We start from the raw sequence: 15,948 nt of genomic DNA, 5'->3' as shown, positions 1-15,948 counted from the left end.
TCAGTAAAGAGCTCAGCTTCCGAAGCTCACCGCCAGAGGCCGCTAGCGCACCTGTGAGTCGTGAGAAATCGGGAGCTTATTGGTCATATGGACGGTGCATTCTTAGTTGTGTAAATTACTTGCGATTCTGGTTGCTAATGGATGACGAATTTCTCGTCCACGGGCGGCAATTATGCCATGAGAGGACTTTGAATTGAGAATAAAATCTCACCTGTTTTGAATCCCGCTGATCAGTCGAGTTTCCTTTCCACCATTTGCAGTATCTCAGCTATGGAGAATGATACGAGCATGAAATCAAGTAGTTATGGTCAGAGAGACGCAGGTGCGTACGTTTGCCTTATGATTAGTGCTCCATCCGCTGTCCGATTTCCTTGAATGTGGAATTTATGTTTATCTTCTGTATCTAAATTTGGAATATTGTAGCTCATTCGGATTGCTGATATTTGACTTGGTGTTTAGTAGCTCGTGCGGTTGTGTTCAAGCTGTTCTCTAAAACTTAATATTCATGAAGATTTGCGTATTGTTCGTGTTGATTTTCAAGAGGAAGTAGTTTTGGTTAGATTAGGCTGGTTAGCCGAGCTGAACATTGCGATTTGTGCCCTCACACTCTCATTTTACATATTGTCTCTATTGATTTTGCGAGAGCAAGTACTGGTTGTGTTATCTGTCAGCTGAGTTGAACCTTGTGATGCTTGCAATTGCATGCTCGTACGATATTCTTGCAAGTCTTCGGATGCTTCTACCTTCGCTTGATGTGTTCTATTCTGAAGCTTTACCATTGAACAACATCACAATTGAACAACTTCTTGAGACAGTTCCTTTGTGCTTCTCTTATGGTCTTCACTGGAAGTCTAGGCAGCAGTGTAATAGGACTCGGGAGATTCCTTCTTGTTCCTTTGAAATCGATTTATTAGTGATGAATGTTGTCTTTTCGAGTGTCATTGTCCAAGAGCATAATCCCTCGTAGTTGCAGGTGGTGCAGGGGTTTGTATTATGAATACACTATGGAGAGATGGACAACACCCTGCTCTTATTAATTTCATCTCATCCTTCCTCCATGCGAATTCCTTCCGTCTAAACTTTGTTCCAATTGGACCGGTACTTTTTGGTTCCTTTTTCTCGGTGCTGAAGCCGCTTTTGCTACTTGGTTTTTGAACTAAGACACAATATCTGCAGGACTTTATTTTCAACTGTGGGGGATTATCAGTTGCTTTTGTCTTTGTGCCTACATGGGATCGCAATAATCTTCTGACCATCTTCAACAGGTAATGTAGCTTCTCAAGCCCTCTGCTTTGTGTTCTCTCTAATCGTATTTATCTGACACTTGACAGGGTTCGCAAGCTGAGAGAGCAATTTGCACATTTTTATGTTGCGTTAACACTCCCAACCAAGGAGCAAAATGAGTCTTTTGTCCGCTCTTACTTCAAGTGAGTTACGCTTCCACGTGTATGTTTCTCGCTTGGCGATATGGTGTAAAGATATTGAAGTTTTAACTTTGTGATGCTAAGTTTCGGGATGGAGTTTGGTAGGCCAACCTTTGTACCTGTTCAAGACCTTGAGATAGGCTTCGAGAAGATAGTAAAGATAGCTCTCTCCCTTGGGGGTAAGACTTTAATCTCCAAGCACACTTTCCAGTGTTCAGAGCAGTATCTATGCTGAGTGTCTCCTGCTATTGCAGTCTGCAAGCAACAGGATGCCATCTCAAAACTGAAGGCCGAGGTTGGTTTCTGAGTATTTGAGACATTTTTCTTGCTTCTCGAGTAGTACCGAGGTTTGAGTCCATTATTCGTCTGAAGTATGTTTTTCATTGGCGTACCTTTGAAGAGGAGGCAGTTAGTCCAAAGGATGCATGTCTTCAACGGGGTGGTCACCGATATACTGCACATCGACGATCATGATGCTAATGCGGTAATTCAGTCCATCATTCCAACTCCTTTTTCCAAAACTAATTCTGTCTTCTTGAACATTCTAATGTAAGAGCAGGAAATGTTTAATTGGTAGTTCAATCTGACCATGTCCAGCTTAATCAAGCCATTGGTTCCATCGAAGCGATTGCAAAGGCATCGAAGCAATGCATCTTGGAGAACACTGACCTTTCTGAAGAGAAAGCGGACATTCTCAAGCGGTTCTTCAGGGATCCGAAGTTTTACTTGAGCCCCAAGGTCAACTGATGTCCGCGACTCCATATTCATGACTAGTTAAATCACATGCTTGAACCTCGATCAACCAGAAGCTCGCCACCAACTCGAGATTTGCCTATGATTCTAGGTAAAGAGAGACCATCAATCGAGCTGATTTAGAAGGGATCAATCTATTGCAGATTTCTGGAGCAAGTCCTTACTCTGATCAAGTTCACGATTTCCTGAGGTGATTAATTCCTCCTGAATGTTTTCGGTTTGGTTTGAGAATAATGAGCACTCGATTTGCTTAGGATCATTTCATGATCACTTTTTGTAAGGATGTTTTCTTATCAAGGAGAATAGAATCTTTTTATGTTGCGTACAATCAGGGTGATGTAGAACTTAAAAACTCTTCCCGGTTCTTGCAAGACATTAAATGTGGCCACTCCCCTGGTTCGGTCGGTGCTTGTGCATATTCTATGTAACCGATGCAGTAAGACCTTGATGTTCAACAACCCGTATAGGCTCTGGGGATCGGAATGCACCACTGTGGGGAAGACAAATATGATCCTTAAAGCAACCAGAGACTTAATACCAAAAGAAATTGACTTGGGTTGGTCAAGTAATCCGGCTCATGTTAGAAATTAAATTCGTATATTGTGAATAAAAAAATTCACACCAAAAGAGTTTTATTTCTAAATGAACTGATTCGATTCGAACTGAATTAGTCGAATTCATTAAGACTTTTAGATATTCGAGTATCCTTTGGAAAAAAAAAGGAAAAAAAATACACAAAAAAAAATTCTCTATAATTTTGTCCTCTTGTGCCTGCACGGCTGTCCTCTTGGAAACGGAAGCCCATCCCAGGACTAGTCGTCCTCCTCTTCCTCCCATTATTTGAATAGTCTGCTGTAAGGTTATATTGAGCTTCCACCTAGATTCGGAAATCGACGACTGATCGGAAAAGGCCAATGAGTAAAAATATTTTCTTGATCTCATCGAAAAAATTACTAAATTTTATTATTTGTTATAAATATAGTCATACGAATCTTAGATTCTAGATATTTCTATAGTAATTATAATCATGTTGTAATTTTGTCATTATCTTCCTTATCTTTCTCCAAAGGATAAAAAGATCTCACCAGAACCGTCCGCTGCCACGAGGTGGCCACGCGCCCCTCCCCCACCACCCAATCCTCACCATCCACTTGTCTTCTCATCCAACGGCCAGTGGCCCTCCATGCTCCACCATATAATCCCCCTCCCGTGGCCTCTTCACCTCTGCACCACAAGCCTCAACCGAGCCAAGCCTCCTCCTTCTTCTTCCCCTGTTTCCTCTGTTTCTTCCATAGGTCACAAAAGGGGACTAAAAATCTTCAACATTAATAAAAAAGAGAGTGTAATCCAGTAACATATGTTCCCGTCTGTTAATTTAGAAGTCTCATGTTTGATATTTAGTGTGACTACTCGTATTCTTTTATTAGTTATTTAGGATTTAGATTTCATTGTATTAGGTATTATACCTCGTTTGTAATCGAAAAATTTTCAGCGTTAGGATTTAATCTTAGTCATAATACTATTCTAAATTCTGGATCATTTATCAAAACAAGAGAACTTAATTAAAGCCCGATAAATTCAAAAGCAAATGCCTTCGCATCTTCACAAAATAGATTGGTCTGTCTCGACAATATTAACTACAAGGAGAGAGTGCGTACAAGCGGGGGTCATTCTAGTCGCAACAATAATGGTTCCATACGAATCATAGCGAAAACAAAAGATATCTATATTCTTCTCACCTATTTTATTTGTCAATCAACCTCAGTTTCTGCTTCTCTATGAAGACAAAGGAAAATAGTTTTTTTTTTTTTATAATGAGTATATTATATATAGTGGGACAGGGGAATTAATTAATTAAATAGATGTGAAAAAGTCTTTCTTATATTTTATCATTTGAGGGCTCGATGGTTTCTAACCAAACACAAGGCCTTTTTTAATTGGTCTTCACTTTTCAGACATGTCCCTAAGCTTATAATATCTTTCGATGATATAATCGGCCAAGTGCCTATGTTTTCTTTTTGCTTTTCTATAGCTCATGTAGCTATATATATTTGTAACACACAAATGATTGATTAATAATACAACTTTTCCCGTTAGTGTTGTTGCTTGAGCCCTAGCCACGTAACCTAGTAGATTATTTTCATTCGTTTAGTAGGCATTCAGTATGGAAGCTAGCTACATATTTTAGTATATTTGTTATTTCAAATTCTGAAATCGTGAAAATTTTTCCTGAAAGGGGAATGTTTAGTCAAGTAAAACACGGGACCAAGAGTCTTCAGATAATTCTACGTTTGCGGGTTTGCGAAGACAAATGGTAATTACCTAGTAAATACTAACACGACCACGAAAAAAAATAGTAACACAACCTTATTCTTTCGACGAAGGATTGCCTGTGGGCAATACATTTTGGGCACCATTTTTTTTTTTGATGAATGAAGCATATAGATGATACTAATAAGAAGTAGCAAATACAATAGAATTAATGTTCGGATACCCTTCAAAAGTACAAAACGAATGAAAATATGACCTTACGTCAAATTGGCTTAGGTCATGGACAAGGGTATTCTCAGACCTAAGAATCCAAGAGCAAAATCAATCCGAGAAAATATTAAGAGTTGATAAGATGTCAGAAACCAATACATTTCGGGCACCCTATCTAATGACAAACATTAGCCCGTACGCTTTGATCAACGAAATTATCGAAATGGGCTCATGAACAGCCCATTTTCAGCCCAACCAATCGGCCCATACTTGAACCGAACCCGACCTGACTCGATTGGACATTTCCCTTCCAACCCGCTATCCTTCGCGCCACTTCTCTCTCGTGAGATTTTCTTCTTCTTCTTCTTCAAGTTGCAGTCTCCGAACAATCAGGTCGATTCGAATTTCGATCAGTAAAGAGCTCAGCTTCCGAAGCTCACCGCCAGAGGCCGCTAGCGCACCTGTGAGTCGTGCGAAATCGGGAGCTTATTGGTCATATGGACGGTGCATTCTTAGTTGTGTAAATTACTTGCGATTCTGGTTGCTAATGGATGACGAATTTCTCGTCCACGGGAGGCAATTATGCCATGAGAGGACTTTGAATTGAGAATAAAATCTCACCTGTTTTGAATTCCGCTGATCAGTCGAGTTTCCTTTCCGCCATTTGCAGTATCTCAGCTATGGAGAATGATACGAGCATGAAATCAAGTAGTTATGGTCAGAGAGACGCAGGTGCGTACGTTTGCCTTATGATTAGTGCTCCATCCGCTGTCCGATTTCCTTGAATGTGGAATTTATGTTTATCTTCTGTATCTAAATTTGGAATATTGTAGCTCATTCGGATTGCTGATATTTGACTTGGTGTTTAGTAGCTCGTGCGGTTGTGTTCAAGCTGTTCTCTAAAACTTAATATTCATGAAGATTTGCGTATTGTTCGTGTTGATTTTCAAGAGGAAGTAGTTTTGGTTAGATTAGGCTGGTTAGCCGAGCTGAACATTGCGATTTATGCCCTCGCACTCCCATTTTACATATTGTCTCTATTGATTTTGTGAGAGCAAGTACTGGTTGTGTTATGTCTGTTAGCTGAGTTGAACCTCGTGATGCTTGCAATTGCATGCTCGTACGATATTCTTGCAACTCTTCGGATGCTTCAACCTTCGCTTGATGTCTTCTATTCTGAAGCTTTACCATTGAACAACATCACAATTGAACAACTTCTTAAAACAGTTCCTTTGTGCTTCTCTTATGGTCTTCACTGGAAGTCTAGGCATCAGTGTAATAGGACTAGGGAGATTCCTTCTTGTTCCTTTGAAATCGATTTATTAGTGATGAATGTTGTCTTCTCCAGTGTCATTGTCCAAGAGCATAATCCCTCGTAGTTGCAGGTGGTGCAGGGGTTTGTATTATGAATACACTATGGAGAGATGGACAACACCCTGCTCTAATTAATTTCATCTCATCCTTCCTCCATGCGAATTCCTTCCGTCTAAACTTTGTTCCAATTGGACCGGTACTTTTTGGTTCCTTTTTCTCGGTGCTGAAGCCACTTTTGCTACTTGGTTTTTGAACTAAGACACAATATCTGCAGGACTTTATTTTCAACTGTGGGGGTTTATCAGTTGCTTTTGTCTTTGTGACTACATGGGATCGCAATAATCTTCTGACTATCTTCAACAGGTAATGTAGCTTCTCAAGCCCTCTGCTTTGTGTCCTCTCTAATCGTACTTATCTGACACTTGACAGGGTCCGCAAGCTGAGAGAGCAATTTGCACATTTTTATGTTGTGGTAACACTCCCAACCAAGGAGCAAAATGAGTCTTTTGTCCGCTCTTACTTCAAGTGAGTTATGCTTCCCCGTGTAGGTTTCTCGCTTGGCGATATGGTGTAAAGATATTGAAGTTTTAACTTTGTGATGCTTAGGTTCGGGATGGAGTTTGGTAGGCCAACCTTTGTACCTGTTCAAGACCTTGAGATGGGCTTCGAGAAGATAGTAAAGATAGCTCTCTCCCTTGGAGGTAAGACTTTAATCTCCCAAGCACACTTTCCAGTGTCCAGAGAAGTATCTATGCTGAGTGTCTCTTGCTATTGCAGTCTGCAAGCAACGGGATGCCATCTCAAAACTGAAGGCCGAGGTTGGTTTCTGAGTATTCGAGACATTTTTCTTGCTTCTCGAGTAGTACCGAGGTTTGAGTCCATTATTCGTCTGAAGCATGTTTTTCATTGACGTACCTTTGAAGAGGAGGCAGTTAGTCCAAAGGATGCATGTCTTCAACGGGGTGGTCACCTCTATACCGCACATCGACAATCACGATGCTAATGCAGTAATTCAGTCCATCATTCCAACTCCTTTTTCCAAAACTAATTCTGTCTCCTTGTACATTCTAATGTAAGAGAAGGAAATGTTTAATTGGTAGTTCAATTTTACCATGTCCAGCTTAATCAAGCCATTGGCTCCATCGAAGCGATTGCAAAGGCATCGAAGCAATGCATCTTGGAAAACACTGACCTTTCTGAAGAGAAAGCGGACATTCTCAAGAGGTTCTTCAGGGATCCGAAGTTTTACTTGAGCCCCAAGGTCGACTGATGTCCGCGACTGCATGTTCATGACGAGTTAAATCATGTGCTTGAGCCTCGATCAACCAGAAGCTCGCCACCAACTCGAGATTTGCCTATGATTCGAGGTAAACAGTGACCATTAATCGAGCTGATTTTGAAGGGGATCAATCTATTGCAGATTTCTGGAGCAAATCCTTACTCTGATCACGTTCACGATTTCCTAAAGCGATTAATTCCTCCTGAATGTCTTTAGTTTGGGTTGAGAATAATGAGCCCTCGATTTGCTTAGGATCATTTCATGATCACTTTTTGAAATTGGTTGGCACCATTAACACGGCGTCGCCCCCAATCAATCACCAGATTATCATCCTACTTTAAATACAGATTGTCAAATGCACCCAACGGATCAGAACAACTGACCATTAATTAAATACCAAAAGAAATTGAGATGGTTGGTCAAATAATTCAGCCCATGTTCCGCAAAGAATTTAAGTTCATATCTTATGAATTAATTCACACTAAAAGAGCTTTATTTTTTAATGGATTAATCCAATTCGAAATGAATTAGTCAGATTCATTAGATTTTTATATATCCAAATGTACCTCCAAACAAAAAGAAAAAGAAAAAAAGTTTACAAAAAGAAAAATTTCTCTTTAATTTTGTCCTCTTTTGCCTGCACAGCTGTCCACTTGGAAACGGAAGCCCATCCACCAGGACTAGTTGTCCTCATTTTCCTCCTACCATTAGAGTGCGTTTGGATTTAGAGTTGAATTTTAATTTTAATTTATTTATAATGATTGTATTGTTAAATTATGAGAAAAAAATGTGAAAAAGTAATGAATAGTTGAGAGAAAGTAATTATTAAGTAATGATTGTATTGTTGAATTGTGAAAAAGTAATGAATAGTTGAGAGAATTTAATATTAAAAATTAAATTGAATAATTAAAAAAATTAAACATTAAAAATAAGTAATGATTGTATTGTTGAATTTAAAATAAATGAAGTTGAGTTGAGTTGAGTTGAAAATTTTTTAAAAAACAAACACATTGAGCTTCTAGTGGCAACTTTGCTAATCGAGATCCGAGAACGCCTTGTAATCAGGATCAAATTAACACCTGATTGGGAAAGACCAGCTAGTGAAAACATTTTGTTGATCTCATGAAAAAATTAGTAAATTTTATTATTTGTTATAAATATAGTCATACGAATCTTAGGCTCCGTTTGTTTTCAGGATCTGATTTTAATTCTAATTTTAACTCTACTCACTACACAATAAAAATCAACTCTTCAAAGTCAAAAAGGTGGATCCCATACATAAATTCACATACAACTCATTTATACTCAATTCAACTTTTAATATTAAATTCTCCTAACTATTCATTACTTTTTCATATTTTTTCTCATAATTCAACACCACAATCATTACAATCAAATTAAAATAAAAATCAATCAATTAAATCAAAATTCAACTATTTTAGATATTTTTATAGTAATTATTATCCTTTTGTAATTTTGTCATTATCTTCCTTATCTTTCTCCAAAGGATAAAAAGATCTCACCAGAACCGTCCTCTGACACGAGGTGGCCACGCGCCCCCTCCCCACCACCCAATCCTCACCATCCACTTGTCACTTCATCCAATGGCCAGTGGCCCTCCATGCTCCACCATATAATCCCCCTCCCGTGGCCTCTCTACCTCTGCACCACAAGCCTCAACAGAGCCAAGCCTCCTTCTTCTTCTTCATCTTCCCCTGTTTCCTCTGTTCCTTCCATAGCTCCATTTCCAATCTCTTCCCCCCCCCCTCCCCTTCAAAGCTAGTAACCATGCTGCTCAGAGCTGCCCCAGCCTTCTCTCTCTTGTCTTTACATGGCGGTGATGCCCTGCCGGTCGCCTCGTCCTTTCCCTCTTCCTCTTCTTACTCGAACTCTTCGGTCCTCCGGTTTCAGCCCGCGAAGCACAGGGTCGGTCCTGTGGCCTGCGTGACGAAGGCTGCGAACAACAGCGTCCTGTCGGGGGTGATCTTTGAGCCGTTTGAGGAGTTGAAGAGGGAGCTTGACCTCGTGCCCACCGTCCCGCAGGTCTCTCTCGCTCGGCAGAGGTACTCGGACGAGTGCGAGGCCGCCATTAATGGGCAGATCAAGTGGGTAGTTCGATCCTACTGATTAGTCTTGTCTTCATGTATTTGTGTTGATTTCGGTGGGATCTTGATATTAGTTTATATTTTGCTTATCGCTCTTTCATCAGCATCATGGACGGAAATTATATTCGATGAGAAAAATGGTGTTTACGGTTTCCCAAGTCGAATTAGTGTATGAGACGAAAAGGGCTCGAAAGGTCTTAGCTTTGAGAGATGGCAATATTTTTTTTCCGAATGTCTGGGATTCAGGACGTTCAAGGAAGACAAACATGATGAACTGAACATTTGATGTTTGTTTTCATCACTCATGTCTGGTTTCTTTTGTCATGACAGTGTGGAGTACAATGTCTCATATGTGTACCATGCCATGTACGCCTACTTCGATCGGGATAATGTCGCCCTCAAGGGTCTTGCTAAGTAATTCTTCTATTCAGTGATCCTGTCAGGCCCTTCAAATTCCTGTACCGTTTCATTTTAGACTAAACCTTCTTTTGATTTTATCAGATTTTTCAAGGAGTCGAGCGATGAAGAGAGAGAGCATGCTGAGAAACTGATGGAGTATCAGGTGATTATACTAACAAATCTCTGATCTATCGATATCCATTTCTACTCTCTATGGAATACTCATTTCTACTTTCTATTTCCATCTTGCAGAACAAAAGGGGTGGGAGAGTGAAGCTCCAGTCCATCGTGATGCCTCATTCGGAGTTTGATCATGCAGATAAGGGGGATGCTTTACATGGTACGTTACCTAAACCATTTTGACTAGTCTTATCAGGTCGTGTGCATCGATTTAGCAATAAGTTCTCCATAACTCGTACGTGTTTTTAGCTTGCGGACAGTTGAAAAAATAGCACAAACATGAGATTTTATGATTCATTTTTGCATGTGTAATTTGTTCTGGAGTTAGAAGCCTCCTCATGTCTCTGTCTCTTTATCTTTATGGGGGAATATAGGCCTTCGGGATATATTTTTCTTGGTTTTTGTTCAAATTTGGAGCCTGCAGGTGCTCATATATAATTTTAAGTACTAATGTATTATCTTTCTTTCATTCAGCAATGGAGCTTGCGCTGTCTCTCGAGAAGCTGACGAATGAAAAACTGCTGGGCTTACACAGAGTAAGAAGCTAGATCTCTTTCAATAGCAATTTCAATGTAGTCACGAGTTGATTAGATTACGGGCAGTAACGGTTACAGACTTGAAGCAACAACTTGATACAGAGTTCAATATTTCCTTCTCTTGGTACTAATTGCTGTTTAAACTAACAGGTGGCTGATAGGAACCACGATCCGCAAATGATGGATTTCATCGAGAGTGAATACTTGGCTGAGCAAGTAAAGACAACTTCCCTCTCTTTTTATGCGATTGATGGGTCACGGAACATCTTGGAAAAACGGTTTCGTAGTACTGACACATTATGAACCCCTCGTTACTTTTCTCAGGTGGAGGCGATCAAGAAGATCTCGGAATATGTTGCTCAACTTAGGAGAGTTGGCAAAGGACATGGTAATGTTTCTCATCGAACTGCCATCATCTTTTCCGTTGCTTATACTTCCTTCTCTTCACTGATTGTTTTCTTCCGACGAACATTTCAGGAGTCTGGCACTTTGATCAGATGCTCCTCCATGGAGAAGAGGTCGCTGCTTAAGCTTCCCGTGGAATATGCTCTTCGGTCCTCCGTTACTTAGTAGCCTGTTCCATCGTTTTAGGATGCCGAGTTGATATGATATCGTCTCTCTGAAGAAAGTTTTCTGTTTTTGTAGTGAAAGAAATATTTGCAATCATTTAAACTTTTGCTATAACAATAACGTGGATGTTGGACAATCGGGCTTTTATGTGTCGATGGAGGACAAATTCGAACGTCTCTTTTTGCTTTTTTGTGGAAAAATTATCGACCATATACATGTCTCGGAGAGCTGAATGTAGACACGGTTAGCGTCTGGATCACTCTTCAGAATCGAGATGTTATCGTTCCCCTTGTAGGGGAAGAGAGTCATGGTAGAAAAGTCCATACGAACCTGCATCTGACCGGTGGATGGATTTTGCTGCAAAGATTATTGCGCGGTCTAAGTGTCTCTGCATGTCTCTTGTGGGCATGCTTTCGATTGAATGGACCCGGAAAATGGCCACAATCCACATAGGCTCAATTTTCTGAACGCAGCACTCTGCTGCGAAGATAAAGAGTTGTATACAAGTTGATCGAATGCCGAATTAAACAGACTATAATATCATATATCATCAAATTACGTGTTTCGGGATCAAATTTACCCCAAAGCGTGCAACTTCTTCGAAGAGGTGATTTTCCTCCACTCCTCTGCCAACATCTCCTTGATTGTGATGGGTCGGACTGGACTCCAACATCTTCCCCTGTCGGATTGCGAGACTTAATCAAGGTCCAATTAAGTGTCTTTACTGCAAATCAGCAATAATGGAAAGGAAAATGACATAAACGTGGGAATTTTGCTTTCAATTCTTGACGTTTCGGCAGACTCAACGATTTAATCCTATTATTACCTAGTTCTCTTCCTAAAAGAAACCTGATAAAATCTAATCCGAGAAGGTATTCTGTGCTTAATCAAATCAAACCAAGCTATTGACATGACGAACACAGATGCAGAAGTCTAAACTGTTACCAAGTACTCGGAAATATTGGAGATTGAATCAGGACTGCCTTGTTGATGTGGATTAGATCAGATCAGAAGACACTTACTTATGGTTCTGTTATGTGTCCTTTTTATCTTTGGTCAGGTTCCTAGTTTTTAAGAGTGCAAGGCATGTGTAATGTGACAGTTATTGGTGTGTAAGAGGCAGTTACTTACTGCTGTGTGTCTACGTTTTTGTGATTGTACTCTATAAATAAGTATGACAGATCTTCAATGAATAGATGGTTCCATTCTCTCATTCTCCCTCTGTGTGTTATTCTCTCTCGTTTCAGTTCTCTTTCTTCTGCAATAACTTGCAGACTTGTGAGGCAAGTATGAGTTTTTGATTCCTCAGGTGATTGAATGAAACACCAAGAGTGTGTGTGAAGTAAAAAAAAAAAAGGCAACAGTGGTATCAGAACCTCAAAGGATCTATGGAGTAGGAGGAGTTGATCGAGGAGGAAAGCAGTTTGGAGACGGAAGCATCTGCATCAGTAATAGGATTTTCCACCATCACACCACCTGTGTTTGATGGAGAAAATTACCGAGTGTGGGCTGTGAAGATGCAAGCATAAATGGAAGGGCTGACTTGTGGGACGCAGTAGAGGAAGATTATGAAGTTGCTGCCCTGCCAAACAATCCCACCTTGAACCATATAAAGTATCACAAGGAAAGGGTGACCAAGAAGGCTAAGGCAAAATCGTGCCATATCAGCCACCCTCTTCACCAGGATTATGAGGCTTCAATCAGCCAAGGCAATATGGGACTACCTGAAGACTGAGTATGAAGGACATGAGAAGATTATAGGTATGAAAGTCCTTAACTTGATGAGAGAGTTTGAAAGAATGCAAATGAAGGAGGGTGAGATTGTAAAGCAATTTGCAGACGAGCTTGTGGAGATAGAAAACAAGATAAGGTGTGTTAGGGACTGATTTAAGTGATAACAGCCTCATATCTCTTTGTGCCAGAGAGATATGAGGCAACTATTGCTTCTCTTGAAAATACTAAGAAGTTGTCAGATCTGTTGTATGTGCTTTGCAAGCACTAGAACAGAGGATAATGATGAGCAGAGAAGAGTTAGTAGAGGGTGCATTGCAAGCCAAAGTGAAGTAAGGCAATCATGTAAACAACCAAGGGAACACGAGTTCAGATGCTGGAGATGGCAAGGGTTATACAGATCCTTGTATGTACTATGGGAAGAAGGGCCGTCCTCACTTCTGATGCTTGAGGAGACCTGATGTAAAGTGCAGAAAATGCCATAAAATGGTGCATGTGGAGAGGATTTGCAGGCATGTCCCTTCCAACGATCTTCTCAGGCATGTGGCACTTTGATCAGCTACTCCTTTATGAGAAGAGGTCGCGGCATATGCTTCTTGAGGAATTCATGCCCTTCGGTCCTCTGTTACCTTGTTGCCTGTTCCATTTGTTTAGAATGTAGAGCTGATATAGTCTCCTGCATAAAGTTTTCCATTTTTGTGGCCACATAAATATTTGCACTTGATGTTTCCTAATCACGCCCCACAGTTACGGGCCTTCATGAATTGATGCGGCAAAAGATGTGACGAATTGGTACTTCGAAAAAAATACGTTATGACAACCTTGTTTTGAGGGTAACGGCCTCCGGAGCAAAACTCATGGCCTTAGGCCATGAAAAGACGAGATTTAGGCCGAATTCCATCATTTAGGTCCTCAAACGGGCATTTTTATGTTATTTGGGCGTTTTTACAATTTTAGGAAAAGTATATGTCTTTCATGTAATTTAGGCGTTTTTAATCATATTTAAGTGATGTGAACCCTAGGGTTAAGTAGTTGTCTTTTGATCAATTAATAAAAATTAGAGCTTTCGTGCTCTTTGTCCATTCTCATATTTGATTCGAGTTGGATGTGAATTTCCTAGAAATTTGAAGAATCAACATGGATTGAAGGTCATAGTTCCTGTATTTTACGGAATCAACGGGTTTGTGACAGGTTGTTTGTGTGTACACTGCGTCATGAATTGATGGAGGACAAATTCAAATGTCTCTGTCTGCTTTTTGGTTGCAAAGCTTAGATACCATATATGTCGCACGGAGCTGAATCTAAACACGCTTGGCGTCCAAATCAACTGTTTGATCGGGATCGAGATGGTTATGCTCCCCTTGTGTGGGAAGAGAATCATGGTACGTAGAAAAGTCTTTCTTTCCTACGACTAACCAGTGGCTGGTGTTGCTGTTACATTACTGTGCGGTTCCAGTGTCTCTGCACGTCCATTGTGTGCCGTGCTCATTTCAATTTCATGGACCTGGAAAGTGACCACAGTCCATATCGACTTAATTTTCCAAACGAAGCATTTGTCGGTGAAGCTAAAAGTTGAAGGCTGTATATTGAATGTGAGATCAATAGGGAGGACTAAAGTACTGAATTAGGAAACGGTTTTCAGCTCAATTTGATGGCAGAAGGCTAGAAGCTTAATCAGGCGATCCTATTAAATGGACTATAATATCATAAATCAATCAAACTACGCATTTAAGAATCAAATTTACCCCAATACATGAGACATCCAAAGCGACAATTTTCCTCCAATCCTCTACTAAACGCAAACATCTTTTTTGATCGATTGGTCGAACCACAGGCCTCGAGCATCTTTCCATGTTGTATTGCGAGATGTTTCAAAGTCGGAATAAGTTATATACTGCAAATTAGCAATAATAGAAAAGAGAGTGATATGAACGTGACATTTTTGTTTTCAATTCCAAGGTAACTGACTCAACCGTGTAATCCAATTATTACCTAGTTCTCTCCCGAAAAAGGAACCAGAGGAAATCGAGTGCGAGAATGTATTTAATTAAATGCTTAATCGAATCTAAGCTGGCTATTAACATGATGAACACAGATGCAGAAGTCCAAACTGCAGTGCCAAGTACTCAATAAATCTCCGCAAGCCAGTTCCAAGGAAGTTCTCGTCCACTCCCTGGAACTCATTTCGTAAACAAACTCCTTCCCATCGGGGCTCATTATCAACCGACTCTTGTCCGCCATAAACATTCCAGCCGGCTCGAGTGCCTCACAATATGCATCAGAACAGCATGCCGTATCGAAACTTGCCATGAGAGCGTTTTTGACTACGTGATGCTTACGCCAGACGGGGTAGTCAAAATCATCTATAACCCATAGCTCGAGGTCCTTTCTAGAACAAGGACTAGGCCACCCACAGCAGAATACCCTATTTGAGAGGAACCAGCAAGGCATCTCATCTGCCAGAGCTGGCGCGTCCAGAAGGATCTCGACGAGCCACAACTTTTCAGTTGAAAGATCTAGTGACGGTAACATTGTTTCCAGTTTACTATAATATAGCAGTATCATCCAGGGCACCTTACCTCCCATGGATACCACCGGTGGCTGCACCGACGATGAGCAGTTTTTCCAAGGTGCATCGCAATTCAACTCCTTCCATGAGCTCGGTTGTTTCCCTTTTCCTCGATGAAACTCGAAAATAAAGCGTCTCATAACACGAACAGATGTACAAAGATATTTCTCCTGTTCTGTCCTGACTAGCTTGTACGGCTGAACAGAGGCATCACTAGCTATTTTCCACAGGAAATCAGTCATCTGGAATGAGTCACATCGAGGCAGCAGGTTGGGTGATTTTGTGATTGGATTGCAGGCGCTCTACCATACAGTTGCAGTCGAACAACTACTTGCGAGACCAATGAGAAGCAGTCCAGAGGACCTGACGAGAAGTGCAAAAATGGGGATATTTCTGCAGTTGAAACTCCAGGAGAGAATCAAGCAGATGGTCTTCCAGTCGTAAATCACTGCAATGATCCTTCACTTTCCGGCTTCCAAAGATGAATGAGGGAGAGTAGATTTGAGGCCTCGTTTCCAATGCTAATAAAGCAGTTCTGGGAGGGATCACGGGCCATGACTTCCAGCGCCCGAGATGCGACTTAATGAACTGCTCATCGTTGATCGGT

The 15,948-nt window shown here is 40.7% G+C and overlaps 3 protein-coding genes across 3 annotated transcripts; all 3 read left to right on the top strand.

Moving 5' to 3' along the window:
• Positions 1-270: 270 nt before the first annotated feature.
• Positions 271-2,480, top strand: LOC116187799 (protein PARTING DANCERS-like). Its single transcript, XM_031516739.1, has 9 exons — positions 271-322; positions 672-863; positions 974-1,098; positions 1,177-1,265; positions 1,332-1,427; positions 1,509-1,603; positions 1,679-1,719; positions 1,825-1,908; positions 2,022-2,480. Exons 1-9 carry the CDS (start codon positions 271-273, stop codon positions 2,169-2,171), a joined length of 924 nt encoding a protein of 307 aa, XP_031372599.1. The 3' UTR covers positions 2,172-2,480.
• Positions 2,481-5,338: 2,858 nt separating this feature from the next.
• On the top strand, positions 5,339-7,803 carry LOC116187796 (protein PARTING DANCERS-like). The gene is made up of 9 exons (XM_031516735.1): positions 5,339-5,390; positions 5,742-5,933; positions 6,044-6,168; positions 6,247-6,335; positions 6,402-6,497; positions 6,579-6,673; positions 6,750-6,790; positions 6,896-6,979; positions 7,093-7,803. The coding sequence occupies exons 1-9, from the start codon at positions 5,339-5,341 to the stop codon at positions 7,240-7,242; spliced, it is 924 nt and encodes a 307-aa protein (XP_031372595.1). The 3' UTR covers positions 7,243-7,803.
• A 1,105-nt stretch (positions 7,804-8,908) lies between these two features.
• LOC116187791 (ferritin-3, chloroplastic-like) lies at positions 8,909-11,215 on the top strand. The gene is made up of 8 exons (XM_031516731.1): positions 8,909-9,356; positions 9,687-9,770; positions 9,858-9,918; positions 10,008-10,095; positions 10,410-10,471; positions 10,622-10,687; positions 10,796-10,859; positions 10,949-11,215. Exons 1-8 carry the CDS (start codon positions 9,040-9,042, stop codon positions 10,999-11,001), a joined length of 795 nt encoding a protein of 264 aa, XP_031372591.1. The 5' UTR covers positions 8,909-9,039; the 3' UTR covers positions 11,002-11,215.
• The last annotated feature ends 4,733 nt before the right edge of the window (positions 11,216-15,948 follow it).

Source organism: Punica granatum, chromosome 8 (genome assembly GCF_007655135.1).
Source record: "Punica granatum isolate Tunisia-2019 chromosome 8, ASM765513v2, whole genome shotgun sequence".
In the NCBI taxonomy this organism is placed as follows: Eukaryota; Viridiplantae; Streptophyta; class Magnoliopsida; order Myrtales; family Lythraceae; genus Punica; species Punica granatum.
This window is presented reverse-complemented; position numbering and strand designations above follow the sequence as displayed.

Coding starts and splice junctions, on each gene's coding strand:
- LOC116187799 (XM_031516739.1), top strand. CDS start 271: ATGGAGAATGATACGAGCATGAAATCAAGTAGTTATGGTCAGAGAGAC. Junction 864..973: donor CTGGAAGTCTAGGCAGCAGT/GTAATAGGACTC, acceptor TCGTAGTTGCAG/GTGGTGCAGGGGTTTGTATT. Junction 1,720..1,824: donor TCTCAAAACTGAAGGCCGAG/GTTGGTTTCTGA, acceptor GTACCTTTGAAG/AGGAGGCAGTTAGTCCAAAG.
- LOC116187796 (XM_031516735.1), top strand. CDS start 5,339: ATGGAGAATGATACGAGCATGAAATCAAGTAGTTATGGTCAGAGAGAC. Junction 5,391..5,741: donor TTATGGTCAGAGAGACGCAG/GTGCGTACGTTT, acceptor TATGTCTGTTAG/CTGAGTTGAACCTCGTGATG. Junction 6,980..7,092: donor ACAATCACGATGCTAATGCA/GTAATTCAGTCC, acceptor TACCATGTCCAG/CTTAATCAAGCCATTGGCTC.
- LOC116187791 (XM_031516731.1), top strand. CDS start 9,040: ATGCTGCTCAGAGCTGCCCCAGCCTTCTCTCTCTTGTCTTTACATGGC. Junction 9,771..9,857: donor GCCCTCAAGGGTCTTGCTAA/GTAATTCTTCTA, acceptor TGATTTTATCAG/ATTTTTCAAGGAGTCGAGCG. Junction 10,688..10,795: donor GTGAATACTTGGCTGAGCAA/GTAAAGACAACT, acceptor TACTTTTCTCAG/GTGGAGGCGATCAAGAAGAT.